The 12692-nt window shown below is 39.2% G+C and overlaps 1 protein-coding gene across 1 annotated transcript; it reads left to right on the forward strand.

Annotated features, from left to right (window-relative positions):
• Positions 1-812: 812 nt before the first annotated feature.
• cUnh15orf61 (chromosome Un C15orf61 homolog) lies at positions 813-2187 on the forward strand. The gene is made up of 2 exons (XM_084363977.1): positions 813-1526; positions 1633-2187. The coding sequence occupies exons 1-2, from the start codon at positions 1184-1186 to the stop codon at positions 1758-1760; spliced, it is 471 nt and encodes a 156-aa protein (XP_084220103.1). The 5' UTR covers positions 813-1183; the 3' UTR covers positions 1761-2187.
• The last annotated feature ends 10505 nt before the right edge of the window (positions 2188-12692 follow it).

The raw sequence follows: 12692 nt of genomic DNA on the forward strand, positions 1-12692 counted from the left end.
AGAGTTTCTCTACATACAGAGTATATGTTAAATACAGAGCGTATATATGTTAATCTGAAAATGTGTGTGTGCATAGTAGCTTGACAAAACATATAGGCGGAAAGTTTGCCTGGCTTTTGTGGACTGCTGTCCATGGTGCTGATCTAGCCTAGAACAGACCACTGAATGTTGATTGGCAGTGTTTCAGCAAATGCTACAATGTTTTTGAGTGGATCTGGTTTGTACTTAAAGTAGGATGTGCTGGTGGTGTTCAAACCAAACAAAAACATTTATTACCACCAGATCAGTGGTGGGAAAAGTTGCAAAGCGTTTATTTGTAGCAAGGGTTCTGGTGTCTGAGCTATCTTGATAAATATGCTAATATAAAAAGCAGATGGAAATCTCCAACAACAACATGGAAAAGAGGAATATTTTCAGAAGGTCACACACTACTCAAAATTAGTTAGGGATATTAGGATACAGATGCATATATACATGTGCATGGATATGCTATAAAAAAAAAAGTCAAATTAAATGTGTTGCATTATTTTTGGGGACCAAACATGTTCACAAAACACAAAATTAAAATTCAGATATGTCACAGAATAAGCAATCAAGTGAAACTAAAATATCACAATATCCCTATTAACTAATGTTAGTGTAATTACATTCACACAGTGAAGCGACTTGTGAATCATTTCTAAATGTATTAACGACAGAAGCTAACTTGGATTAAAACATCTGTTGTTTTACAAGGTGGTCCAGTGTGAATATATAAAATAAATGAAGACAGGCTGGTAGTCGCTCATTCTGTAGAAGTGGAACACACGGCGCGGCGCTGCTGCGTTTCCGATCGGACTTCTTTAGCAGGAGCACCAGGTCAGCGCAAACTCCACAGCACGTAAGCCCACACAGAGCTGCACTTCTCACTGGTCTCTCAGCTGGTTAAGACTAATTTTATGAGTGTGTTCAACGTGAGTGTGTGTCGAATATCTTTAGCTCAATAAACAGGAAGTGTTATGGTAATGTTTGCTAACATTAGCTGACGTTAGCTCCTCACGTAAACTGTCCTGTGTGCAGCATTTCTCTGCTTTGAAGGACGTGTAGCATGTTTTAAGTCTCATCCAGGCAGAGCTCTGTCTGTGTGAGTGACTTACATGCGGTCCAGATGAGAAAATACGAACAGCTGCTTTTTGCTTAAGTCATGAAGGAGTTTTTGAGGAAGATACACAGCATCTTTGTAAAGGTCGCCCTGTTTCCGAGCACATTTGGCCGGACAGCCCCGCGGCCAGCTGCCTCTGAGGTGCTGACCTGCCACCTGCTGCAGCGTCAACTCCCACCGTGGACATCCTTCTGTGTCCGCTACAGCTCCGTCCACAATGACCAGTTTGGACTGTCCAACTTTAACTGGACGGTGCAGGGGTCCAACTACCAAATACTGAGAACAGGCTGCTTCCCCTTCATAAAGTATCACTGCAGCAAAGCTCCTCCACAGAACCTGGACTTTGAGGACAAGTTTTTCTCCATGCTGAAAGTTATTAATCTGGGTCAGTAAAGGCATTTTAATGCTCTATAATTCCTCTCAGACACAGATTACTATATAATTTTTAAACCCTGCAAACATCACATAATCACTGTGTCCTCCTATTGCAGGCATCCCTTGTTTGGCTTATGGCATCGGTTGCTGGATGGTGGTGGGGGCTGCAGAAACAGTGCAGACCAGCGTTGGACCCGTCACAGTCTATTTCGCCTACAAAGAAGACGAAGGCGCACAGTACTAAACCATGACAAAAACACTGTTTTGAATGTTTTTAAGCTGTCACCCTGCTGTATTTGCAGCAGCTCCTGAGGTGGACCTCTTGGCAAAAGTGCAATCCTGTGTAATTAGTGCTCCTATTGTCTGACTGCACACACACGGTTCCTTTGTGTTTAATTATTTAAGATTTAAAAGTTGCAGTGGTGGAGTCAGTTATGCATGTTATTACACTGACACACAATACTGACTGTGTTTACTCAGAAAGCTAACTTTCCATTAAAGTTTCATGGAAAGTTTTGGATTTCTCAAAGACTATTTGACACTGCGCCTTTTCCTGGATGTCTTCACAGCGGTGTCTTTGAACGTCGCGTCAGCCTCCAGTGCATATGTCTTCAAAGTAAATACAATGTGAAAGTATATTTTTGCAAGAAATATTAAAGTATACGAAATCACACTGCAACGGGTTATATGGTGTTCATGCCACATGGACTTAAAGAGGAATTTTGCAGATTTTCAACCAGTTTTGTTTTGCTACAATGTTAGAAGTATATGCAAATGAACAATGATTAACTTCTGTTTGTTGTGCCCTCTTCTCTTTTGCCTGCAAAAATCCTTCAAATGACGCAAAACTTGTCATTTTTTGGATTTAAGGGCTGTTGTATCATCTACAGAGCCCAACTGATATATCGGCTGGACAATATTATCAGCCGATATTGGCCTGTCACAGATATATCGGGACTGGTGTATATGTTGTCGTTCGTGACCGACATGAAAACTTTTTGGTTTTGAAGGACACAGTGCAGAAAACAATACTTGGGTTGATTTATGATTATTACATTTCCGGTGAAGTTAACTGTTTCAGTGATGTCAACAAAGAGTACAGTCAGATTGAGTCAGGCGTCTCACCAATATCTGATTTAACTGTATTAAACCGGCAGTGCTGACACCTAGACAGAGATTCTGTAACTACATTTCCTATTTCTCTCCTAAAATGTTTTCAGAAACATATTTTAGCATACTGTTTAGCTGCAAGAGAGAGAGCTCAGTAACCGGATCCATTGTGAAAACGGAGGCTGAAAAAACTTAAGTCAGTGCTGATCAGATATGAACCACAGTCCTGTTCATGGTCTACTTCTCACCTAAAATGTTTTCAAAAACACATCTAATCTCCTGTTACAATATATACACAAATACCAATATATATGTGATGGGTCTTTGGTCTATTGGTCAGGTTTTACTTTTTCTACTGCATAGACAGCCCAGTTTTATGCAATAGCATTTTTCCAGCCGTGACTTACTTCTTTAACATCTGTGTGCTTCATCAGGGCCAGCCGGCTCCTTAAGATGAACTCCTGAAAGGATGTGATGGTGAATAAGACAGACAACCTTGTCTTCAATGCCCAAGTATTAGAAAATATAAATAATTCATGTAACTGATACCAAGTGGGATAATTTATGTGATGCTACCATGTCTTTTGCTTCATTTCGTGTGACAAATGCAGGAATTTAAATAACCTTGGCTCATTTATTTAAAAGTAAATTAGTGATCACTCTCCATGCAACAGATAGTCAATAGTGTTAGAGAAAAACCAGTGACAAGACAGGTCTGATAAAATAGGTTTTAATTACCAAAGTGTGGCCTTTGAATAGAGACATCTACATCCATTCCTTCAGGCCCTCTCCGGCCTTTGATTTCTGGTAATGTGCTTTGCTGACAGGGCACACTTACCTCGGCTACAGAGTCCTGCTCCCACTGAGAGGCAGGTTGACAAACTGCCATATTGATTTCTTCACCCCTCAGCATCTCCTACTAATAGCATTTATCAGCGACCTCAATTTTCTGGCCTTGGCCCCTTCATTTTTGGCAACAATGAAAGCGAACGATTAATTTCTTGTTGTACATGTAAATCAATGCACCTTTTGACCTTCTTTGCACTTGCGGGCCACGACATCGGCCGACATGCTGTTCATGATGTGCAGCCGGTTTTTTAAAGCCTCGTCCTATGTAAGAACATTTAACTGGGTAGTTGGAATTAACGACTATCAAAAAATGTTTTGTAGACCCAAACAGCACTTACATTAGCAGCAGCTTTGTTGCTTTAATTAAGAGAAAATTGCCTTTACCGAGGCAAGCATGCTATGAGATATTAAATTGATATTTAACAAGTAATTTACACAACCCTTTAACCACATTTAAAGTAATACTGTCGTCAATATGTGTTTCATTTAAGAAGTGTAGCCTTTGTCGTGTGCAAAAGTTCTCAACCTGTTGCAGAATCCACGTGCCAAACCCTCCTAAACAGTGTGCTGACACCACACTGCCTGTTAATCATGCTAATTGCCTTGAACAAGGAACATTTAGACACACTTATGGAAATCTGATCCATAGTATCAGGCTGCACTTAAATCCCCCTCCTTTCATCCCCAACCTTTCATCAGGACTGAAAGTGTGCATGGGGAATGCTCAGGCAACCATGTCTTAATTACTCATTGACCCTTTGACCCACGGGCTGCATTGATACCGCCGTACAGCCGTGCACAATTGCACGGGGCTGCGACTGACTGCAGCTTTGTGTGTGGCTATTACAGGATGATGCGAGTCAGTGAAATCTAAACTGTGGAGCGTGTGAGTACATTGTATTCATTTTCAGGGCTTCACCTTTGAGTCACTCTAAACTGCAGGGGAGGGCACCCCGTCCAGCTCGGGCAGAGGCTTAGCATTACACATCACCTCTGTCACCGCCAGTGCAGGTCTCGAGTAGCCGTACTGCAAATGAGCCGCTGTAAATTAACAAAATATATCAGCATTTGCTGCACGATTGATGCCTTTTAATAGGTGCGGTAGTCTTGTCCTATATTGAAGAGTCTAAATTACCCCAACACACTTCTAATGTGGTAATGAACAAAGAATGAATGCCTGTTTGGCAAGTTTAATTGCATGCTGAAGCTGGTAATAAGTTTTGTCAAGGTGAAATCTTTAAATACTTGTGCTGTTTAGAATTTAGGTAAGTAAAGCAAAACAAGTGCTGAAATTGAGTGTAGTGTTGCTGTAAATTGTCAATGTTCAACAGTGAAATTGCTAATCAACTTGCAGAGACTTGTAATTATCTTCTAATTAGCTAATAAGTTCTCAGTGCAAAAAAAAAAACCTGTACAAACCGCGTTCATCTCCTTGAAATAGTTGATGCAGCCGATTTTTCAATCAATTATTTAGGAGGTAAAGTCACACCAGTTTTTTCTCTGTCATATAGATATATGGCTTGGCAGAAACAATTATTGTGCGAACAACCCCTGCAGCTAACACCGGCGAGGTTATCATTATTAAGCCTCTGGATCGGCCACCAGCACCGTCTCCGAGCTTTCTCCACGAGCAGCGGGGTACCAGAGCCATCACTCAGATCACTTTAAGGATCAAACTGGAATTACATCTTAATGTAGAGGTGTCAGCCAACATTGTCACAATATCCACCGTGAAATGGCACTTCTTGAATTATAATGTGAAGGCTGAAACATGAAGCTCATTATTTTTTTTTATCTCCAGCTGCAGATATATGCACATTTTGATCAGAGTAAGTAAGAGTGAGACATATCAGAAATACTGTTTTGTTCATTTCAACAGGAGACGATATGAAAATTTCATGTTGTGATTCTGCCCAACATTATTTCTATTCACAATATTATCCAGAGCATCTAAATATTCTTAACATTTTATTGGGAAACAAATGTTTTTATTGTGTCAGAGAAAGGACACGCATCTTTTTTTTTAGTGACAAACAAAGAACCTTAAAGCTTCTACAAGTAACTTCGATATTTTGTTGACTTTGGAGGCCCCTCTGGTCAAAAGTGGTAAGTGGTAGTGTTTCCACCGTCAAAACCACGAAATATAAATCTCCTCCTGCTTCTTTTTAACTGACAAACGTACTACTCACCGTAAGTGTGCCGGGGAAAATATAAAAACAGGCTCTTCCAGTCTGCACGCAGACCTGGTGGCCGGCGTTAAGAAAAGCAAAACAGAAATAGTTAATCTCCTCACTGATGGTCTCATTTGCTCATGTAGGTCATATACAGGCATCACTATTAAATTGAGACTCTTTCATAACCAGTTAAAAAAGTCCTTGTAGTAGCTTTAAATACATGATCATAAAACACAAGGTCCTCCTGCACAAATAAAGTACAAGGATAAATAAATGGTGGTGACCTCATCTCCCTGTTGCTCTTTAGTTTGGCGTATGTAGTATCTACACACATCCTATTTAACCTGTTTTTGTTGGGGACACAATTTGCAAGCCATGCCTTCAGCCATGGTTCAATCTTAGGCAATTCAAAATAAATCAGGGAACCAATATAGGGCTTTACATCAGAGAGGTAGACAGCTTTTTCATATCATTCATGTGAGGATATTCACAATTATCAAGTTAATCAAAATTCACCAAGAGCAACTTATTGTGGTGGTTTTTATCATGTTTTTTTCCCCTTACTGAATAAATAAGCCTTACTCAGAGAAAAATAAGGTCCCCAGAAAAAATGTTTAATAATATGAAAATGTGTTTAAGGTCAGTGTCTTTATTCAGTTTATTCAGTCATGAGGAAAAGGTTATTTAGCTTGTTTAAGCATGAAAATCAATTAATGAAGATTTTTCTCTTGATTAAGATTTCTTCACAAAAAAACTACGGAGCGCACCTTTAACAGATTTTTCTCAGTAGTTAATAAGCGCTGACCTCTTGTCATCGACACTTGAATCACTACTTTTTCTTTTTCTTTTGGAGGGGGGGAAGCCATTAAAAATCTATTATGGTGTATATCTTCACCCTAGGGATGACGAGGGGCACCATAATTCTTTTCTTTACATCCCCCCTTCCTTCTTTATCTTTATGACGTGTTGTATATGTGTGTGAGTGTGTAGGGGGAAGGGGAAGTATTGAAACTCCACGCCTGCTGTGCCAATCAGTGTTGCCAAAGCTACTGTCAGTGGGTGGCTGAAATGTCTGTCAGTCATCTATGCTGCCTTTTCTGGTTTAAGACCACTCCCAGCTGACTGTAAATACAATCTGGACAATTTTATAAAGATTCTTTATATTCTACTTTATGACAAACATGCTATTTTTATTTCTTTGAGTGGATCTGGATTTCTATAGTTTAATATATCATTTTCATTGCTTTTGCTGTGTTTAGTCGATGCCCTAAAGCTTGTGCACTTAACTTTACGCGCAAATCCTGTTTTTCTTTCATTTGATGATTGTTTTGTTTTTCTTTTCCTTTCGATGATGTGGTGTCATGTTCACTTCATTCATACTTAATGCTTACTCTGTTGACATTAAGAGAGTAATGAATTTTAATAGTTTTTCCACGACTTATCGGGAGAGTTAAATGAACTATCCGTTTTTATTATATATTATGCAGTATTTAAAGTTTCAGCTCATTAAAAAACAGACGCCCTCCACACCCCCCCGGGCTGTCTTTTACCCCCCACCAGCATGCAGTCAGGCTCCTCTAGCCACGGGCTCTGCTTGATCTGTTTTTCCGAAGTCAAAATTGAAATATTCAGAAATATTTATTTATTTGCTTATGCCTTTTTTATTTCGCCGACGAACAGCCTAATGTCTTTGTAGCTTAAACAAGCAGCATCAGTGGATCTGAAAAAGGGCACAATGCATGCTTTTGTTTGATTGATGTAATTTGTCACGTTGCGTATATCTTTTATCGTTCAGTTCACGAGAAAATATCATATATAAAAAATACTGCATGTGCCTTAATTTTGCACCACCACAGGCCCCTGGTGTCGTCAGATTGCCCTGCTTCTTACTTGCACAATAAGCAGCAACCTACACAGCAACTCAATGCTAGACTGGGGATTTACATTAAATACACTGATACCACTGCTGCATACAAACATAGAAATGGAATAAATCAATTTTGTTCTCAGAAATGCTTCACATACTTTTTGATGCAGCGTGATCTCCAATCTCTCTGCAAATGAGCTGCAGTCCCTTGTAATGGTTTCTGCTCCTCGTGGGAGGCCGGTGTCTCAGAAAAGCTGCTGATTGAGGGGGAAATGTAATACAGGTGTAAAGCAGACTTGATAGGGGTCTTACACGAGGGTTATGCATTTTAACAGTGATATACATACTGTTACATATTTATCAAAGAATATGGAATTTGCTGGGTTGACTCTTTCCGGCCTGCAGAGACTTTCTGCTCCAGTGTTGTTAATTCTGGCAGAGAGGCTGGCTATTATGTTGAATTAATAGGAATTAAGGGTTTAAATTGGTTAAGTAAGCACTTCATTAATCGTGAGTGGATTGCTGCGTGTGAGAGGTTTATAGGTGGTGCAGAGCAGGAGTGCTTGGATGAAAGAAAAGGAGGGAGTTGTGAATTAAAAAGCTGGTTCATGCTCAATAGGTGTAGACGAGAAATCCTACATAAAGTATGTAACGTTTAGTGGATTCATCGATTAGTAGATCAACAGGAAATGATCTTCAAGTATTCTGATGAGCGATCAATCATTTCAGGCATTCATTAAGCAATAATAGTGAGAAAAAGAAGCAGTTTCTTAGGCTCCAGCCTCAGTCAACTGAATATCTGTTGGACAAAGCGGGTCTATTTTATCCACATCTCACAGACCAAATAATTGATTGAGGTTAATAAGTGTTAGCTGCAGCTCTGATATAATGTCCTGTACATGTTGTTGCAGATGTTATGAGTGTATCCATTTTCTAACGTAACTTAGATATGCATATTATTTATTGTAACGTTTTATTTGGATAGTCCACCTACAGAGAGTTTCGTATGCTCAACTAATGTTCAACTTAATACTGTATATACAAAGAAGGTTAACTTATAACTCCACCGGTTCAACGTGTGAGAACATTTTTAACGACAATTATATGAATGAAAGAACTTGTCAGTGTAGCAACATGCAAGGGAAAGCTTACAGATGGTCGACATCGGTACAAGAAATGACGCATAGACGTGGTAAAACGTTTGTTGAACATTTGTATATATTATTTTGAACATTAGTTGGGCACACGGATTGGTTTCCTAATTGTTTGCTGAATATTTGTATTGGGGTGGCACAACATATCGATACAGCAATACATTTCTTGAGATATGATTATCGATTCGCTGGCGCCAAATATCAATATTTTTATTAAAGCATGCGGCACATTGGAACGACGGCACACGTGAACGTGGACAAGTCACAGAGAGAGTGTGTGATAAAGAGGCACTAAGCTAAGACTCTTGTGCACTTTTTGAATATTATTTCATCTTGGTTTGTGACAAACTCTGTGAAACTGACACCACAATGCTGTGAATAAATACATAATTCATGCCCTTTTTCACAGACAGATATTGTGATGTATCGCAGAATCGCCGCATCGTGATACTACTGTTATCACTGGCAACATATTGAGTCCCAACCCTGATTTGTATATCATTTGTTGAACACCAAATAAAGTGTAACCTTATGTATTAAAGCCAATGTAAAAGTAAAACATATGAGAGTTCTTGAGAGCCTCGCTGACTGCATATCTGCGTGATGATTGTGTGCTGTACGTACTGTCCTGACAGGTTATGTGTTATTTGACACCAAGACTAAAGCTGCAACTGTTACTCTCTATGAAATTAATCACCAACTATTTTGATTATCAATTAATGGCTTCTTTGAGTAATTTTTGTTTATTTTAAAATTCTCAGATTACAGGTTCTTAAACATGAATATTTCCTGGTTTCTTTGTTCCTCTGTGACAGCAAACTGAAGATCTTTGAGTTGTGGACAAAACAAGACTTTTGAGGCCGTCATCTTTGGCTTTGGGAATCACTGATCGACATTTTCTGACATTTTACAGACCAAACAATTAACCAATTAATCAAGAAAATAATTTACAGTTTAACCAACAGTGCAAACAATCACTATCTGCAGCCCTATGCCAGACACAGACTTACAACTTAGGGATTAAATTAAATTAAAGGCTCCCTTTGAATGCTGACACCTTTAAGCATTCAGTGATTGTTCGATAATGTAATCTCTGCTCCTCAGTGCGGACGTGGCGTGAGCTGCTGTGAGTGAAGTTACGTCTCGGGTCAGTTGGAAGCGTCTGCCTCACTTGATGCAGCTCCCCCAGCAGAGGTGGACTAATTGAGGTGTGTTTTTATCTGGGCTTGCTAATGATGATGAGGGTGCAGGAGAAGTAGACTGTCCCCTTAGGCTGAGGAATAGCATGACTTAGCCAACCTTCTGTACTTATTGTCCAACAAAGGGGGAATTCACTTAATGCAGTGCTTCAGAAAAGTGGATAATTGTGGCCACAATCAATAAAGTAACAGAGCGGAAAATGAACGGCGTGTGCAGTGTAGCCGTGTGTTGTGGATATTTGACGGCAATCGAAAGGCGCGAGGTTCTCGTTTTTGTGTTTGTTTCAGCAAAGTCATCAAACGAACAAGTCGATTCCGCTTTTATGCACACAAGACATATGAAAGCAGATAAAGCTGTTTACTTTGTGTACGTGTAGCTGTGACCATGTGTGTTTGCATGTGTTTGTGTATGTATGATAGAGGGGGTAGGTTTGGTTGGATGAGCCACATTGTTCCTGTGCGGCCTAGTGACAGCGCTGGAGGGCAGAGAGGGATGGAACCTGAGAGGGGTGACAGTGATAAATAGCCCTTTTAATAACAGCTGCCCCACTTGGCCAGCTAGTCCCAGTCAGTGTCCTCTGTGTATTTATGCCTATGTTTATTTATGCATCCATAGCATGCAGGAAATCACCACCGCAGGGGTACAATCATTCTTTTTTTGTGTGTGGTGGGGGGATTGCATTGGTTTAACTTTGGGAGCTAGCTCGTCTTAAAACTAGCAGATATGCATTTAACCCTCACGTTGATCTGTTGGTATGTCTCTGCTGAGATATATTCATGTCTGAGAGGGGAGTTTCACTACTGGTACTGATACTTACAGCTAGGGCTGCACAATTAATGGAAATAACAGTGTACTGGAGTGCTGCAGAGATGCCCTGGCCTACAAATGCTGTGTTTTAGGTTTAAGAAAACAAGTTTGGTACAGACAAACTGTGAAATTAAAGCTTAGAGGAAAAAAAAAACAAGTCAATAACAACAAAATGAAGATGAAAATAAAAGTTAACAAGTACAACAAAGTCAGGGAAAGAAAGACAACACAGTTTACGTGACCGAATAGGAGTAGGAAGAAGCATATACTTATTTAATCCCACCCTCTCTCCACTGCATCATTAGTTACCTCATAATCTGTATACAAAAATATTAGTGTCTCATCTACCTCATAATCTTATACACACACATATATATACATATATTACAGCCACACATATACACATCCATACATACACTAGTACTCTTGGTCTTTCTTATATACATATATCAACTCATTAACTAATTATCTTTATTTTATGTACATATATATGACTCTCAGGATCAGAAGGGTAACTTTAAAAATGTTTTCTGATACATTTACTAATTACCTTTTTAAAAAATGTAATCAGTAACCTAATCCATGTATCACAATATTAAAGTAATGTAACTTGATTACTTTCCAGTACTTATGGATTACCTCAGTCCCAAACATATGCAAATAAAGACAAGAGAAAAGAAATATCAATAAGATTACTTTTATTTAACCTATAATGAGTGTGTAATCTGTAATAATGCACACATGCGTATTTGGTTTGACTCAAGATTAGAGTGATTTTGTGTGAGACTCGTGAAGTGTTGTCACGTGTGCACATGTGCACGGTTACAGACCAGTATATCATTCTTTATTTTAAAATTCAAACCCTGTTAGTAATCCTCTTTTTTCCTGAATGTATCTGTAATCTAAGTACATCTTTCCTGTAACTTTACTGGAGTACAGTTTGTATTTGTCTACTAATTACATAATCCTGTTACATGTATTCCACTACACCCCAAGCCTGATTACTCTTTAACTAACATCTTTAAACTATGTTCATATATATTAAGTCTTTAATTTATACCAACTCATACTGGGGAGAAAAACCTTTCAATATTGATATATCATCGGCAGATATCAGCACGTTTTGCATTTTCATAAAAAAAATTTAAAAAAAGTTTTACTATCGGTGCAAATTGGAAACACACACGCCGATACCGACATATCTGTGATAGGCCAACGGGTCGGGCTGTAGAAGACACACATCATTTGTACATGCATAAACAAATCCTGCAAATGTTTTTCCTCCAGTTTCTGAGAACAGATTAAATGTTCTGAACTACATTTTCTTAAGAATCTGAATATGCTACTTCTTTGTGCAATAATGGCTTGTCTGACGTTCTTACAGTGTTCAATCTGCATGGCTTTTAATTTCTTCCTTCATTGTTGCTGTATGACTGAAGTCAAAAACCTTTTGTCTGCTGAAATATGACCTCAGGCCCAGGTCTGTGAATAGGGAGAGGGGAGGCTGTAGATCACAAGTGTCAAAGCTTCTTCCCGGAGGGCGACGCCGGCGCTGTTCCCACTCAAACTAGTTCCCTCCCTTTAATTGGTTCAATTAGTTAAGTATCCATATACATTATCGTGTATGCATTTTTCATGACTCTTCTTAACGCTCTGTTTAAACAGAACAACTTCCGGCTATGATTTGCCATTTGGATGAATGTCAAGGAGACTAAATGATTGCGCTAATTGAGTAATTAAAAGCAGATGTTGGAGCAAGAGCCAACAGCATACACTTTAAACACTTTGCCCTCCAGAAAACCTACAGTGTTTTTGACACCCCTGTTATGTATGGTTATCCCAGAGGTGCTTCTGTAATAGTTACAGTTTCACCCTTGTGATTATTCAGTTGAAGTCTTTGCTATTGAACCAAAATGGTGTTTTTATGCTATTTTGACCATGGGAAATGGTCTGGAAAAGAAAAGCCCATCATGCTGCCTAATGGCCAGACTCAGTGGTGCACAGATTCAACACGA

Source organism: Pagrus pagrus, assembly GCF_965226575.1.
Source record: "Pagrus pagrus genome assembly, chromosome: 10".
Classification (NCBI taxonomy): Eukaryota; Metazoa; Chordata; class Actinopteri; order Spariformes; family Sparidae; genus Pagrus; species Pagrus pagrus.